The 18,033-nt window shown below is 30.1% G+C and overlaps 2 protein-coding genes and 1 pseudogene across 3 annotated transcripts; 1 reads left to right on the top strand and 2 right to left on the bottom strand.

Annotated features, from left to right (window-relative positions):
- Positions 1–2,445: 2,445 nt before the first annotated feature.
- Positions 2,446–4,078, bottom strand: LOC149056757 (uncharacterized). The gene is made up of 2 exons (XM_089223171.1): positions 3,566–4,078; positions 2,446–2,856 (listed from the first exon to the last, which is right to left on the bottom strand). Exons 1-2 carry the CDS (start codon positions 4,076–4,078, stop codon positions 2,446–2,448), a joined length of 924 nt encoding a protein of 307 aa, XP_089079297.1.
- Positions 4,079–6,532: 2,454 nt separating this feature from the next.
- On the bottom strand, positions 6,533–10,197 carry LOC149056756 (uncharacterized; annotated as a pseudogene). The gene is made up of 3 exons (XR_016190956.1): positions 9,695–10,197; positions 9,510–9,610; positions 6,533–7,300 (listed from the first exon to the last, which is right to left on the bottom strand). The product of XR_016190956.1 is annotated as an uncharacterized LOC149056756 (transcript).
- A 468-nt stretch (positions 10,198–10,665) lies between these two features.
- On the top strand, positions 10,666–14,856 carry LOC149056755 (uncharacterized). Its single transcript, XM_089223614.1, has 2 exons — positions 10,666–10,875; positions 14,462–14,856. Exons 1-2 carry the CDS (start codon positions 10,666–10,668, stop codon positions 14,846–14,848), a joined length of 597 nt encoding a protein of 198 aa, XP_089079740.1. The 3' UTR covers positions 14,849–14,856.
- The last annotated feature ends 3,177 nt before the right edge of the window (positions 14,857–18,033 follow it).

Here is an 18,033-nt window from a genome sequence, read left to right as displayed (position 1 = left end):
TTTTTATTATATATACACCTTACTCAGTTTTCGACAAAATCGATTTTGATTTTTTATGTAACTTTAAAACGATGCACCATTGATACATGAATTTTTTTAAAAAAATTGACTTAAATTGAACTATTTATAGGTATATGCAATTTTCAATCATATTATTAGTTTTTTTTAAAATTAAAATTGATATAAATTTATTTTTTAGGTAGAAAATCTTGAAAATTTAATACAAAGCTCTTAACATATTGTTACAATAGCTGTTGAAAAATAAAATAAATTCATAGTCACAACTTTTTTTATAAGCATTCAAAGTTTGAATTTTGACAAAATACGTAAAAATCACAAATTATTTTAAGCTAGAAATGCATAAAAAATTTTATTTTTTAAACTAAGATTTAAAAATTTAATATAAGATTCCTTACAAGTTTATCAATCTTTATCACAAAAAAAATGTCCACCGGAAATGCAAATTAAATTTTTATTAGCATTTGAATTTCAAATATTGACAAAAATTCGTCAAAACCATGAATATTTGCGAATTATTTTGTAGTTCAAAATTCATTATATTGTTTGTATTTATATCTAAGGTTATAAAATTTAACACCAAGTTTTCCATAAGTTTTGCTTCAAATAGCTATAGAGAAAAATTTGAAGCGTCATTATAGGAAAAATGTTTTGAGCGTTTGAGTTTTAAATTTTTATGAAATCGCGTAATGATAACGATTTATCCTCAAACCAGTTATATGCATATCTATGATTTTTTTTTTTTTTTTTTCCTTTTGTATCAAGAGCCAGAGAAGGAACCGCGTTAGCATTACTTCTCCTCTGACTCCCATATCTATGATAATATAAGGTATTATGAATTATGATAACTATATGCAATGTTTTTGGAATAATGTATTTACCATGCCTTATGCAAAATGCGTCTTAATTGAAAAATAAAATATTTGTTTCAAAATAGAATATATGACAATATTTAAATATAATATATGCTAGACTGACAAATCATCTCCGTGCAGAATCGTTTTTCGTATACAATGATACCTATCATTGCATTCAAATCTAACCTACCCTAGTCAGAGGTCCGCCCCGCCACCTAATGTATAGCAGAGCGACATCTACTTTCCCGCTTTTTTGTTTATTGATTCCTACATAAAATATTTAATAGTTTTAAGTAAGTTCACTAAAATGTATATTATATTTTAATTTTAATATATACATTATACTATTAATTAAGTTAAGTTTAAGATTAAAAAAGTTAGAAACGTTATTATATATTATTATCCTGGAGTTCGATTATCAAATGGGATCAAATGTCTTCGAAACATTGTTTTTTATTACCTATCAATAGCCAATTAAATTGTTTTTTAATATTAATGTTGGTATAATAGATATAATTAGAAAATCTCGATTTTAATGAATGCATTTAACAGGTTGGGGTAACCTAATACTTTTTTTATTTTCAGGCTGGCTATTTAATTAAAATTAAGTAATCGACCAAATCTAAAAATATAATATACTACCAATAGATTTTGATAAATTCATAAAAAAAACATCCTTTTATTAATGATAAAACGTTTATTTCGTTATTAATTTATCTCGTAATAATAGCTAGTAGGTACATAATAATATATTCTATAGAAATTATATTACTTTTAATGTTGAATTATCATAATAATTATAATAATACTAAGAATTATATAGTTATCTCCTTGAATAAATCAAATAATGTATAGTACATTTATTAATAAGTATAATATAATTAATTAATGTACCAACTATCAACAAGTAAAACATTTCATTATTTTAATTTTAAATTAATTATTAGTTTTACCTGCGATAAAAACGACACGTACCGAACACAGCCGCCCACCTTGAAACATTAATTTTCAATCTAAATTTACAATGAAATAACAAATAATAAATTAATCAAATTAATATCAAACATAAGATACTTACAATAATTAACAATTTTAACAATACCTATAAATCGTATATAAATAATTCAAAGCTATAACTGCCTCTTTGACAAAAAAAAAAATAATAATAATAAGAAAACAGTACAAATTTAAAAATCAATTACTACTGTCTCCGTAGTGTGGTATTGACTAAGTCGTGTTCCCTTCAAATGGCAAAGGACAAAGTAATCGCACAGCCCTTTTCCATACACCGCTGTTGGTTTGAACACACGCCGCCCGAACCACGCCGTCAGTATTAGATTCTATCTTGACCACCCGTCCTAGTCGCCACTACCGGGGGGGGGGGGGTAAATTGCTGTATCAAATTATTACCACGGTTTCGATTTTTATCGACGGACCTTTAGTACCTGCCCATTTAACCCTTACTTGAAGCTGATTAAGGTATTCGGTACTCCAGCGATTCCACAGCGTTTGGGAATATTTGGTAACTCTTCGCCACCTATCCAACCGGTTATCAGGTGTGGTTGTTTCGTCATGCTCTGGTATCGCAGTTATGGCGTCTCCAATTAAAAAAAGTAAGATCGACTGGATCAGAGTACATTGGAGTTATTGGACGGGAATTTAAACAAGCCTCTACCCGGTTCAGTACCGTACTCATTTCTTCATATGTAAGCCTCGCCTCACCTAACACCTTGTATAGTAAACTCTTCATCGATTTTACAGCCGCCTCCCACAATCCTCCGAAATGCGGTGAACGTGGCGGTATGCACTTCCATTCGACACCCTTATCCGCGAGAGCTGTAATAATTTCGTTTTGGTGATCCGTGGATTGAAATAATTGAAATACTTCTTTAAGTTGCCTTTGCGCCCCAACAAAATTGGTGGCGTTATCAGAATATATGACCGAACTTCGACCGCGGCGATCAAAAAATCTGTTTAACGCCTATAAAAACGTTTTTGTAGTTAAGTCACTAACCAGCTCGATATGAACCGCCTTTGTTGCGAAACAAACAAATATTCCGATGTACCCCTTTGTGCATGCGGCTTTTCTTCTTAACCCGTCGTACGGCGCACGGGGTAAATAATTACCCCAGACATTTTAAAAATATTTATAAAATATATAATACGGTATGTGGATATTTGATCATCTCAATAGCCTCAAATATTACATCTAAAAGTAGACTTTTATTGGTCATATGTTGTTTATGTACGTTATGTTTTATCTAGAACGTTATAAAGTCGTTATCGGCCGTATCTCGAAATTATTTGCCCCGTGCGACCTTCTAAATTGTAAATATTATTATTATGTAATTACCTATGACGACAGCTATTAATTGTTATTACCTGAGTTTTTTGATTTATTACAAATTATACGAAATATTCTTTTAAAAAAAAAAAAAAAAAATGTTTTTATAATCACTCTGTACAATTTAAACTCTCTTTTTATACCGCCAACATATTTTATATTCTACTGAGAAATGTAAAATAAAATGTTTTCATAACGACAAGTTACTATTACCGAAAATAGTTATGTACTAACCATAATATAATAATTAATAACTAGCTATCTTTGAGGGGTAAATTTTTACCCCATGCGCGTAAATGAGACATCTAAATCCGTGCGCCGTACGACGGGTTAAGCTGCTTTTTACCGTCGGTCCAGTGAAGTCGATCCCACATCGTGAAAACGGTCGACTCGGCGTCACTCTATCGCGCGGTAAATCGCCCATAATCGGCTGTACGATAACCGGTTTTAACTTAAAACACGTAACACATTTATGCACGGTATTACGAGCAATATTACGCGCGTTCAATGGCCAATACTGTTGTCGGATCGATGCTACGAGCGCTTGTGGTCCACTGTGCAACAGCTTTACGTGTTCAAGGTAAAATAGCAACCGGGTGTACGCGCTATCACCAGGTAGAACTATCAGATTTTGCTGATACATGTCCGAGGCAAGTGCATTTTTTAATCTACCGCCTACGCGTAGAACTTCTTCATCATCATAATAGGGTCGTAATCTAAATAATTTACTGTTCGTGGCTACTTGCGTACCTCCTCTTAAAGCCTTTATCTCTTTTTCGAAATGTTCTCTCTGTACTAATTTTATTAATGCGAGATTTGCGTGTTCTATTTCAAAAACTTGCAACGGGCCAAAAATCATTTTTTTTTCTTTTTCCAACGTAAAACAATACGCCGTAATACGTATGATTTTACTTAATGAGGATCGTTTTGATAATATTGATAACATTTATTATTGAAATTAGTATTATAAAATCTATACAGCTTAGCAAATGAACAATTATTAAAAAAAGTTGTGTATAATATATTGCATATTAATGTATCATAATATTATAAACTTGTGAGTTCCATTCTTTATATATGTATTTAAAACGGATTACATTTTTAAAAATCTTATCTAAAATAGGATGTACACTTCAGGATATGCCGTATTTCGTGGTATTCGTTCTTAAGCGTATATGGTGGCGATGTAGGGTTTCAAAGACCATTTGTTTTCAAGCCAATATCGTCCGGAAAACGTGAGAACCGTCAGGAAACAATACGATCGGGAGTATTAGTTTTTTTCTAAAAGGTGTATACAGCTGGATATTATATATTACATTATACGGGTTTTCTCTGTCGAGCTGAAACGAGTCCGACGTAAAGCAGTTTTTCCGGGTTTTTTTTTCTATTCGTGTATACTTACTTATTTTTTTGACAACGTGACATTTTATGCTTTTATATATTTTTTTCAATCATCCCCTGTGACATATATAATATAATAATATAAAATCATCGTCATTATCATCATAATTCATAATAACTATATAAATGTTATAATATAATGTTTAATATTCATATTAAAATATATTGGACACTCGCATAGAGGACAGCTGTCGAATCGTCTCTGGTGTTTTCGATTATGGCATGCGTTACACAAATTATTATCATGCTTGGTATACTGTATACCGTATACCTACGCATTTTGATTGAACAACATAAAATTAATTTTAAGTGCGAATGACGACGATGACAGCGTTCGATGACCTATCTACGTTATGTACTATTTACGCTGCAGCTCTTGAAGATCGACATCCAGAGGTCAGATTTTGGCGGTGACGCGGTGTCATGATTATGTCACATAATATTATATAATATTATTTTAATTACGGCAGACATTCCGCTCGCACCATCTTCAGTTGCTACAGGACTCCTGTGCCCATCCGTTCAATCCACACTCAATTGGATATAATGGACGTCAATACGTCATATTTATGATTATTATGATCATTATTATTATTACGGCCGTCTTTGTTGTATTGCTATTTTGTTTCATATTAATAATATATTGTAATAATAATATGTTATTGTATAAACGCAGCGAACATCGTCTGGCGTGCACATCACCTCTTGTATGCAAAAATTAGGATTACCTTTTTTTACGACGGGACAAATCTGAAATACGCTTCGGCGATCACGGGCTGAATATTTTTGAATAGAGATAGAGAGTTAATGCAATATTGAAGATATGTAATAGGAATTATTTAGCAATTATTAAATAAAAACATAGATGATCAGCTTGTCTGATTAATTTGAAAATTAGGCGGGCCGTAGGTTGAAAATCCTATACCTTATTATAGGATATAATATTGCCTCGGTTTACTGTCATTAATTATCGTAAAATAAGTATATTTAATATATTAAAAATATATTATTCATTGACGACTACCCAGTAACAACATTGTAGTAGGCACTGGTATTATTTTATATTAAACATTTTTATAATTAAATAATATATTTTTGGATGAAAGTGTAAAATTAAAATTAAAATTATAACTTTTGGTCCAATTGTTTTTCGTTTTTGGGACGGACGCGTTTTATAATAATAATAATAATAATATGCGTTTGTATATTCGGACAATCAGACGAATGCTGTTTGTTCGTGTGGACACATGCAATGCACAAAATATACTATTCGTAGCTGTTCGGGCCTATTCCAGAGTCGAGTACAGTTGTTAACATACTTTAGTATCGAAACGTAGTGTCTTGGTTTAAATACAAAAAGTGTACAAGCAATTTTTCAAGTATAACAATTATTTAATTATTATTTTATTGGTGAATTATGAGTAATCATTTACAAGTTGCAAGTGCAGCATTTATTGTAATTTATGAACTTATGAAAATTAGAGAAAAAAAAGTTCGACGTAAAAGACGGTTTTGGAGATCAAAACTTTACATCGATAATGAAAATAGAGGAGCTAATTTTTTAAATAGTATGCAGTCTGATGTACACAGTTTCCATTTTCAAAATTTTATGAGAATGTCATCAGCTGATTTTGAAAAAATTATTAATCTCATCGGGCCAAAAATAAACAAGCAAGATACGAATATGCGTCAAGCAATTTCGGTAACAGTTATGCTAGGTAGCTGTTACACTGAGATTTCTTGCCACCGGAGATTCATATAGCAGCTTACAATATTTATTCGGAATTTCAAAACAAATAATTTCATGTATAATTCCTGAAGTCTGCATGGCACTTGTTGAAGTTTTAAAGGAATATGTAAAAGTAAGTAATGCATAGGTAATAAATAATAATGTTTTATGAATATCAGTAAATTTTTCTTAATAATAAAACGTAACAATTTATTATTCTTAATTCAAATTAAAACATTATATAAACATAAAAAACATACTTTTTCATAAAATAAAAATAAAAACAAAGAATACAAACTTTTCAATAAAAATAAAATAAGTAGCTACCTAACCTAGGTATGTTGATTCTAAAGAAGACCCATGTGATGTTTCCAATATTGGATCGAAATCAACTGAGTTTGATGTAGATGGTTGTGCTTGTAGTAAATTTTGATAAATAATAAGAGGAGAAGTTTGACTTGAAGTATGTATAGTTGGTGGTAGATTACCATAACTTGTTGGTAAAGATGAACTTAGATTGCTTTCGTTCCCATCAAATCTTCCCATATCTGCTTCAAAAAGAATATTGTTGAAGTAATACTGAACAAATGATTTTGTTTTTGGAGTGTAATTTCGAAGTTTGTTTCCGATATAAGTTCCATATGTAGTACACTCATCGGGAGATTGTTGACTTAACTCGATGTTCGAAGCAGATTTCTTCAAAATATCAAATGCTTCATCAATTCTGGAGTCTGTATTAGCTAAATTCTTTCGTTTTATTCCTTTTGGAGGTTGGACTGGACTTGGATAAGTGAACTCATTGTTATCTGCAAATACAAATTGTTGTTGTTGTGTAAATGTTTGTGTTTGACTTGTATCAAGTGCATCCTCCTCTGACATAAAAACATCGCTTGTGTCTGTGGATGTTTCTCTTTCAATTCCAGCACACATTTCTCTTGATTCACTTAGAATCTAAAATACATAATAACAATAAATATACTACATTAAATAAGAATATATATAACACATCGTGAATAGTGATGTAAATTTGCACAGTATACATGCAAATGCAAATATCGTATTATATATATGCCATATGGTATTATACACGCAGTACATTCCATACAATTATTTTAAATTGTCAATCCTTAGCTATACAATTTGAACATTTTAAAATTGTTAGCTACAAAATTTTTTTTAAATTTTAAATTTGATACATTTTGTCAAAATTCGAATTTAAATGCTTATAAAAAAAACTGTGTCCAAGTATTTTTTATATTTTTTAACTGCTATTGTAAAAATATATCAGGAGCCTTGTATTAAATTTTCAAGCTTTTTGACTCAACGAATAACATTTATTGACATTTATAGAAAAATAACTAAAAAAAATTGAAACTGAAAATGCCCTTAAATAGCTCAAAACAAGCCAAAATATTTTGAAAATTATATGGTATATAGGAAATGCCATTATACAAATTCAGAGAAAATTTCATGTTTCTATGGTTATTTGTTTTAGAGTTACACCATATACCAAAATCGATTTTAAATTCAAATTTAGACGAAATTACATATTATAACCAAAAATAACGATTTTAGTTATTTTGTTTTAATTTAATAGTAATATATTTGTAATTTATTAATAATTAATAAATGTTTCACTCGGTTAAAGTGCTTTAAATTTAATACAAGGTTTCTCATAATTAGAAGTTGTGCTTTATGGTATGCGACGGTAAAAAAATGTTGAGCGTAAATCCACAATACATTTTTATTGCGTTTTAAGTTGGAATATTGATAAAATTCGAAATCATCACGAATGTTTCTAAATTTTTAAGCAGTTACAAATTTATATAACCGTATAAAATGTGTATAATAGGCATGGGATAATTAAACATAATATAATACACGTATAATATAAGGTATAATACAGAAAAAAAATATACTTTATAATATGTTATTTACATCACTAATCGTGTATCATATATAGTTTTTACTGTTATACATAAGTGTGTTATTATATATAATATAATATATACATTAATAAAACACTATTTTTTTAAATATAGATGCCTTCCACGTTAAATGAGTGGCTTAATATTTCAAAACAATTCGAAACAACATGGAATTATCCTAATTGCATCGGTTCTATGGATGGAAAACACATCGTCTTGCAATCTCCAATGAACAATGGCAGCGAATATTTTAACTATAAATTTTATTTTTGCATTGTATTGTTTGCATTAGTCGATGCAGACTACAATTTTCTCTTTGTCGATATTAGGTGTCAAGGACGTATTTCGGACGGAGGAGTGTTCAAAAATACTGAATTACACAAAAAAATAGAAAGGGAGAATATTAAACTTGCCCCACCAGTACCTTTGCCAGGGAAAAATGTAGATATACCATTCGTTATTCTTGCAGATGAGGCTTTTGCCCTAACAAAACATATTATGAAACCGTATTCTGGGACCCATGATAAAGGCACAAAAGAAAGAGTATTTAATTACTGTTTGAGTCGTGAACGACGAACTGTTGAGAACGCATTTGGTATCTCATCTGCCGTCTTTCGTGTTTTAAGAAAACCTATGTTATTGGAACCTCAAAAAGCACAAATTGTAGTTATGGCAGTGGTTTACTTACATAATTTTTTAAGACAGTAAGTCGTCAAGAAATATCTACACCCCACCTGGATCTTTTGATAGAAAAGAGGAAGGCCACATGATACGGGGTGATTGGAGGGAGTCTGGAAATACTACTTCTTTATTACCCTTACGAAATGTCGCTCGTAGACCACCACTTCAAGCGCAAGAAATAAGAGAACATTTTGCTGATTACTTTCTAACAAATGGCAGTGTGCAATGGCAAAATATGTAAAATTTCACTTTAATGATTAATTGAGTACCTATAGTACCCCTTTATATTTCATTATTCATTCTAATTTATGTAATAATTTATTAAAGTACCTATCTGGAAATTATACGTAGTTTTTTTTTCTATACAATGTATTTATAAATAACAGTATTTCTTGCCGAGTAATACCCTAAGCAATATGATATTTTTATCAGTCCCCTAAAGTCTAAAAATAAAAATTCTAAACACGCTCTAGCTAAGTTATAAATAATAAATTATATATTATTATTATATTATATAAAAATATAATAATGACATAGTTAGTAAAACTTACATTTGCAGAATTTATAGTCGGTATTGGATCATCTCTATCGGCTAAAAAACAATGCATGGTGTCGAAACCAAACCATTTAGAGTGGTATATGTCGTTGGCACCTTTTAAAAATAATATTATAAGTAGGTACTTAATTTCTAGATTTTCGTTCTAATTATTATTAATTATTAATTTTTAATATTTACCTTTTCCAGTTCCATAACTTTTTTTTTACTTTCGCTTTTTCTCTACGATATGATCCCTGTAAACTTAGTATTTTTTTTTTTTAATTTCCTCAACCGGTTTTTTCACTTCTTTTGCCAAGTGACACCAAGCATCATGTTTGGCATTTTTTGAAAAATATTATGGGTTTTTCGAGTTCCACAACACTTCTTGCAATCTAAATGCTTCAATTAAATTCAAGCAATCTTTGCTATCCCAATCCATTTTCAAATAGGTAATAAAAAAAATGTAAAAAGTTAAGTAGGTACTTATTTATTAATTATTTTATCATAACGCACGTTTAAATTAATTTACCGTCCAAACGGTGACACGAATGCTCGTGGTGTTCCTTTGAGCATGACTGAAAAACCGACAGTGATCGGATCGCCGTGCGAGTCTATTCGATCTATTCAGCGAACGCTCTCGAACGCTTGCGAATGCTAGCGAACGTCGTCTACACGGTCACATGGTGATTGGTGGGTCGCACACGAACGTTCGTGAGCATTCGTTATTTTTGTTTGCTCGTGTGTACGCGCCTTTAGGCCTCGAACGCGAACGAACGCGAATTCGGTATACTAAAATGTACCGAACACACAGGTGTGAACGGTAGGCCGAACGCGAACGAATAGTACAAATGGCCGTTCGCATTCGTAGAGGTTCGACCAGGTGGCGGTAAGATCAAATAAAATGCTATTCAGTCTGAACGACATTCGGCCCGTTTCGACGATTCGCTCGCGTTCGCATGCAAATACATTTTTTTAAACAGTTTAAACAGTTTATTTTACAGTTTTTATTGAAAATTATAATACAATTTTTTAATCATGGATTTTTCTGATGATGAATACATCACTTTAATTAATTTATATAAATCGCGTCCAATTTTATGGAATCCGCAGAATGCCATGTACAAACTGCCTAAAAAAAAATTGATTTTTGGTAAGAAATTGCAAATGAGATGGGAAAAGATGTTAATCAAACCAGGAAAAAAATGAATAGTTTGTTTGTTAGCGTCATATATCGTAGAGAGAGGCAAAGCGAAAGAACTAGTGGTCATTCTGGAGCTGGAACTAATGAAATATACCATTCAAAATGGTTTGCGTTTGCAGAATTGCAATTTTTAAAAGACAAATTCAAACCTTTGACTACTACGGATACAATAAATAACGTAAGTACCTGCACGGTTATTTAAATAGTTTTATACTTAAGTATGCCTAAACATAATTTTTAACTATGCATAAATCGTTATCATAATGCATATACCTAACTATTATTTTAAAATTCCTTGTATATTAAATTATTATACTAAAATTAATTCGTAAAAAACTGACAACAAATATTTTATTATTTATTAACTATTATTATTATAACTAGGTATACCTATAACTTATAAGTTAATAATTTCACATGTATTAATTACAGTAAGTACGCTTGAGTATATTGAGTATTGAGTATATAATTTTAATTAAAAGTTTTTATTTTTATTTAGTTATTAATATATTATATTTAAATAATTTTTTGGTACTTTTCGGTTATCGTACCCCAACGGTCGGCCGGCCGAATGCGGTGGAGGTCTCCGGATATACCGATTCCGTTCTCGTACCCCATTATATTTATCTCAATATTGTCAAGTTTTATTGCCATACGAATAAATAAATAATTTCCAATTTATTTTAATAAAATAATATAATATGAAATTATATGAGTTCAAAGAAATTATAATAAAATATGAATACCAATAAAGTATAATAAAATATCAATACAAAAACAAATTATAAAAAAGTATTAATACCAATACAATATGAATACCAAAAAAATTATTGTAAATAAAAAATATTTTTATGATGGAAGCATTGAGATAAATATAATGGGGTACGATGGCGGAATCGGTATATCCCGACGGGCGTATATCGATTCCGCCGATTTTACATCGATTCCGCCGGCTATTGACTCCGCCGGCTACCGTTTATAATATCTGCATATCGATTCCGCCGGCTATTGACTCCGCCGGCTACCGTTTATAATATCTGCATATCGATTCCGCCGGCTATTAATTCCGCCGGCTACCGTTTACAATATTTACACATCGATTCCGCCGGACACTGTTCATCCCCCCTTTGTATATGTATTTTAAAATTTATAGTCTATTTAGTATAATTATATTAATATATTATTATACAACTATAAATTAAAATATTAGTATTTAATTAATATGTACATTTGAATATATCATATTGTTAATTGTATATAGTATAAATTGTATAAAAATATGGTAATTTGGTAATATTTGGAAACAGTTAATAAGTGAATTTATAAATTTTATAAATCTATATTAAAATCTTTATAAATACCTAACCTTCAAAACGTATCAGTAACCTAACCTATCAGTAGCCGGCGGAATCAATATGTAGATTTTATAAACAGTAGCCGGCGGAATTAATAGCCGGCGGAATCAATATGTAGATTTTATAATCAGTAGCCGGCGGAATCAATATAAACCTTTTTCCTAAGCAGGTAGTTTCGGCGGAATCGATAATTCCCCTATCCCGACCGCCGCCGCAGTCGGCCGGTCGACCGTTGAGGGTACGATAACCGAAAAGTACCATTTTTTTCAGTCCTTTTTTTCCTAATCTCTAAAATTTCATCTGCCGTATTATTTTATATAAATCTGGTTTTTTTATACTTCGATATATTCAAATACCTACTGACGCCTGACATACAAAATAATTGGAGTTTGGAGTTTGGACTTTTTACAGGAATAGGTACCAGACTGTCTTACCAGCTACCTTCCTAGTAACCATCTGTCCTATTGTATTTACATGTGATAACGTCGTTGAACACTTAAAATTTGTTCACAATACTGAATCAAATACAGATCGGGCTATTATTTATATTATGGTGTCTGCTTATTTATTTCAAAAGTGAAAAATTAAAAAAAATATTTTTCATTTTGTATCCAATCAAAATTTTATTTTTAAAACTAAAAAAATGCAATATAATATATTAATAGTAGCAATTACCGCCAAAATAAATTATACTCAACTTAATAAAAAAATTAACATAGTTACCTATACATAATGATGAAAGACAAACTTTTTTAAAATTATATTAATATTCAATACATATTATTATATTATTAAATCATTTTAATGTAATAATATAATATATTTTATGTACGACTTATGGAGGAAATAAAAAACAATAAAAAATTGAAAAATGTTTATAAAAAAATTCTAGGCTACTTCCGATTGCCATGATACTGCACCATTATTGGAAAAATATTCTGAAAACTCTGTTCTAAATCTTCTGCAACTCTTGGGAATTTTCTTGCAATTTTTTGTATTGGTCGTAAAATGTTACTATTTACTTCATGTCTCCATGAGCCATCAATAATCCGCCCATCAATTTCACGATCAAACGAATCAGATGGTGAATACATATCCTTAGATGCTTTGTCTCTTCTTAAAAAATTGTGTAGATATATACATGCCAATTCTACAATAGTTGCCTTTTCTGGTTCATACAACATTGGTTTCCGAAAAACGGCCGATAAAACACCAAACGCATTTTCGACAACTCTGCGGACTCTCGATAGTCGATAATTAAACGTTCTTTTGATGGATCCCTTTTCGTGAGTTCCGGGGTAAGGTTTGAGAATGTTTTCTTTTAAAGGGAACGCTTTGTCCGCAACAAATACGTAGGTCATTGCTATTTCTCTTCCATTCAAAATCATCGCTGGAGGAAGTTCTAATTTATTTTCATCTAGTAGTAATTTGAAAAAAGACGTGTTTCGAAAAACTCCACTATCCAATATTCTACTCTGACACCCTACATTAGCATATATAAGTTGTAATTGGCATGCACGACTGCCATTAAAAACACACTAAATGTACCTTTGTAATTAAAGTATTCACTGCCACTGCCAATTGGTGCTTGAAGCTGGATATGTTTTCCATCAATTGCACCAAGGTAATGAGGAAAGTTCCAAATTTCTTCACAAGTTTTAGCAACACTTAACCATTCATCTTGAGTTTTTGGCATCTAATTGAAAATAAATGCAAAATAAATTATAACTATGAATACAATGAAATAACAACTAAATTCTATGATTATAATATAAAATATATGACTAAAGTATTATAAGTATTTATGATTAGTGTTCTATCATTTATAATTATACAATTAGCTACAAGCTATGATGGTGACTTTTTGCCAAGACCATAAGTATTTATTGTAGGTAACTAATTTTTCTTACATAATAGATTCTGGGCGTAGCTATATGTATTAAGTATGAAGATACCTAGTCGTATTTTTTACATGACATTTTTTTTTATTGATTTAAAATTCAAATGTTGACAAATTTCCTCAAATTTGTGAAAATTTGAGAATTATTTTCTACTCGTTGTAAAATAGTTTAAATTTGTAAATTTTTATTGCTAAGGGTTAACTGAAACCAAAAACATAAGTGTTATTTAAACAAACAAAAACAATTTTAGATATTTTGTCGTAATAATTTCATAAAATATTATTCATGAGAACTTAAAACATTTACGTATATTATCATACTTTATATACACAATGACATTTTTAAATGCAATTTTTTTGGTAAAAAAGCAATTAAATTTTCATATTACTAATAGTTAAATACATTTCTGAATTAATATTTATACATTTGTTTAATATACCTAATAGTTTTTTTTAAAAATATAAAAACCAAATAAATAAATAAAATTACTTTATATTTGTTTTGACAGTCAGTCAACAAAAATATTGAATCACCAAGTCCCGATGATATACTTCATGAAGAAAAAGTAGAAAATATTTCAGAAATAACTGAACATGAAATACAAATTTCACCAGAACTATTTTCCGAAAATATGCCTGCATCACAATCCACTAGAGTTACTCAAAATGTATCCGTACAAAAAAATAAAAACAAAAGAAAGGTGGTTGAATCTCCAAAAAAATCGGCACGGCAAAAAAAGCAAGAAGATTCCAGATTAACTGAAACATTTAAAATCATTCAAGATATTTCTGCCAGAAGAAATACGCAAAAATGTCGAGATGACTGTGACATTTTTGGTGAATTGGTTGCCTCCAAGTTAAGGAAATTAGATTATCGTCAACGTTTAATTGCTTAACAATAGATTAATAATATTTTATTCAATATTTTATTCAATTTAGAAATGAACAATATCTATCCACAAGTCCACCAATTGTACAACTCTACGCCTACATCTTCACCCTCGCCATCTGTGTATGAAATGCCTCAATTCCCATCTCAGCTATCATCAGCATATTTATCTTCAACAAATTCGCCATCGCTTCAGGATGAAATTCATTCACAAAAACCACCATTACCACAAACACAATCTTCGGAATATCAACTGGAGTATCAACTGCCACAACAAACACCATCAAGTATCAACAGCTACACAATATGAGCTATTATTCCCTACTAATATTAATTAGTATACATTATTCATTATATTATAGGTTTTTTACACTGACGAAAAGTTATAAGTTTTTTTTATTATTAGTAATGGGTAGGTACTGCAACGAGACACCTATTTAATTGTTGTTTATAACTATATTTAATTTTAATTTTAGAGTTTATAATTACCTACTTAAATAATTATTTAAAGTAAGTTTAAGTATTGTTTTTTTTTTTTTTTTGTATTCTAAAGTTTTAATATTTATTTAAAAGTGAGATTTATTATTTTTTATCAAAGAAAAATATTTCAACATTTATTTATTTCGCATTGTTACAAATATCTATAATTTATGCCTTTATAATTTGTGTTTTGTGAATATTTTATAATATAATATAAAGTTAATTTATTAATTGCTTAGAATCTATATTATATATATTATGATTATTATGTATAATTTACATACAAATATTAATACTAATACTATAAAAAAGAGTGGTTACCTGTACGTAATCTTGAAGTTCTTCAATTATAGCGGTACAGACTTCTGTTATAATAGACGAAATTGATGCCTTTGATATTCTAAATAATAATGCCAAACTAGCAAACGAATCGCCTGTAGTCAAGTATCGCAAAGTGAGGGCCAGTCTTTCGTTTGGTGGTATAGATTTCCTAAATCGAGTGTCTCCTTTTTTCATTTTAGGCTCAATAAAGGTGAGGAGTTGATTAAATGTATTGTTCAACATTCTGCAAAAATTTAAAAACCGTTCTGTGTCTTCTTTTTGTAGGTCTTGTAACAATAAACTACCACTATGTAAATCTCTATTTCGGTATAGTGTTGTTATCCACCAACGCCTTTTTTTTCTTTTTTTTTTTTTATCCTGTAAGGTCTTCATGATCACAAAATTTGCACACGCTACTAGTAAATCATCTTCACTCGATGACATTATTATGAATAATAATAAAAAACCTAATATTTTATTATAAAGAACTAAATTTTTTTGAACAAACTACTTATTCACTCAATAGTCGAATGAATACTAAATACAATTCAGAACCGAAGACTAGCGAATGTTGGCGAACGCTGGAGAACGAACGCGAACGAATAGTCTGAACGGTGCAGCCGAATCTCTATCGAATTCGTTAGGTAGCATTCGCTAGCGTTCGTTCGCGTTCGCGGCCTAATGTAAACGCACCTTAACAGTAATTAATTCTCGTTGGTTGTTAATATTAAATAAAAGTAAGTTGGTTTTATCTATATAGTATATAGATACCAACTATTATATTATTATTATGTGTTTGTGGAGAATGTATTATTTTGATGGAACAACAAATTTCTAAATATCACTATAAACAATTGTGACTTTTATGTTCGTGGAACCGGCTTAGGTGCACATTGTTGTGTCTTTTAATCACTATTATAGGTAGCTATTATCATAAACAAGAACTATTTCGGTCTAAGTACTTTTACCCATGCCCATTTCAACCTATATGTATTCGACGTTCGACCCTTTTTAGTTTTATCGAGTCGCAACGTGCAGAACATACAAAAATGGTTTCCGATTTATTTCTTCGGTCGTGATAATAATAATACAACTTGGAGACGACTGTACCAATTGATGGGTATCCTGTCGATATTCGTGTCGGTTGGCTAAAAAACGCGAATGTTTAAATAATATAAAAGCCCGAAACAAACCATTGTCAACATTGTCTATACGCTATTTTTTTTTCAAATCAAATGTTATGCAAACAATCTCGAATCTAGATTCATTTACATACAATGCATGTACAAAAAAAATAAACAGTTTCCTGAATATTAATAGCCATATTGCGTAGTGTCTATTTGTCTGAAAATATTGACATTTCAAAATTTTATTTTCATAAGTTTCCTGATTTTTATTTATTTTTTGTTTGGTTTTGACTAATAATATATTAAGACGACGCATGATTCATTGTCGGTCACCACCGGCTTGTCAACTAAAAACAATAGCAGTCGTTCGTAAGATTTGTGTGCACATATTTCAATACACAAATGGACACTTTATATTTTTTTGTACCCGAGCGTAAACTCAACTTTTAATATCTATAACCATAGTAATATTGTGAATGTCTTTATAATCTCTAAGGGACATGTAGCTGCTAGACAGCATTGCTCCGTCAATCGGTGACTTTTTATCGTTATATTTTAATATATTATATTATTGTCTCTTGTTGGTTCCCAAAAGAGATGCAGAAATTATTAAATATCGGAAGTATATCTTCACGTTTTTATTAGGTATTTATTATATTTATCAACTGGCCAAAAAAGGTCTAAATTATCATATTTTCATCAATTTATATTTATACAAGTGCTTGAGCTTAATAGCTGCACATAAACATTTTTTACCTGATTGGCCAAGAGGGCCATAGTTATTATCGAATCGTGTATACCTATTATTATATATTTTTCTAAACCCTTGATTTTCTGTAAATGAAAACTATTTATTATTTGAATTTGTGTATTATACAGCAACAAATAATCAAAAATTGTTATCATTTATTTGAATAATTACCCCTTACCATTAGTTTTAAATATGCACACACCACCCATAGACTCATTTGACTCATTGAGCTGCTTGGCGAACGCGTCAATTTCCTTTGAGCCTTGCTACACATATATACACACACATTATACAAATCGGTCGGTGTGCGTCAAGTCAGGTATTATAGGCGTTGCTGAGTACATACGGTGCCCGGGCGCTAACCATGTTATTGTAGCGTTTCCGGCTTGATCAATATTTATATAATAATATACTAAAAAGTTACTTTCGTAGAATAATTGGTACATTCTTTTACAGATACTTTTCTAATAGTTATAATAATTAATGAACACGGCAAATCGAATTTAAAACAGA

The sequence above is a fragment of the Diuraphis noxia genome, unplaced genomic scaffold, assembly GCF_037042655.1.
Source record: "Diuraphis noxia isolate RWA-SAM2 unplaced genomic scaffold, SU_Dnox_SAM2 contig0003, whole genome shotgun sequence".
In the NCBI taxonomy this organism is placed as follows: Eukaryota; Metazoa; Arthropoda; class Insecta; order Hemiptera; family Aphididae; genus Diuraphis; species Diuraphis noxia.
This window is presented reverse-complemented; position numbering and strand designations above follow the sequence as displayed.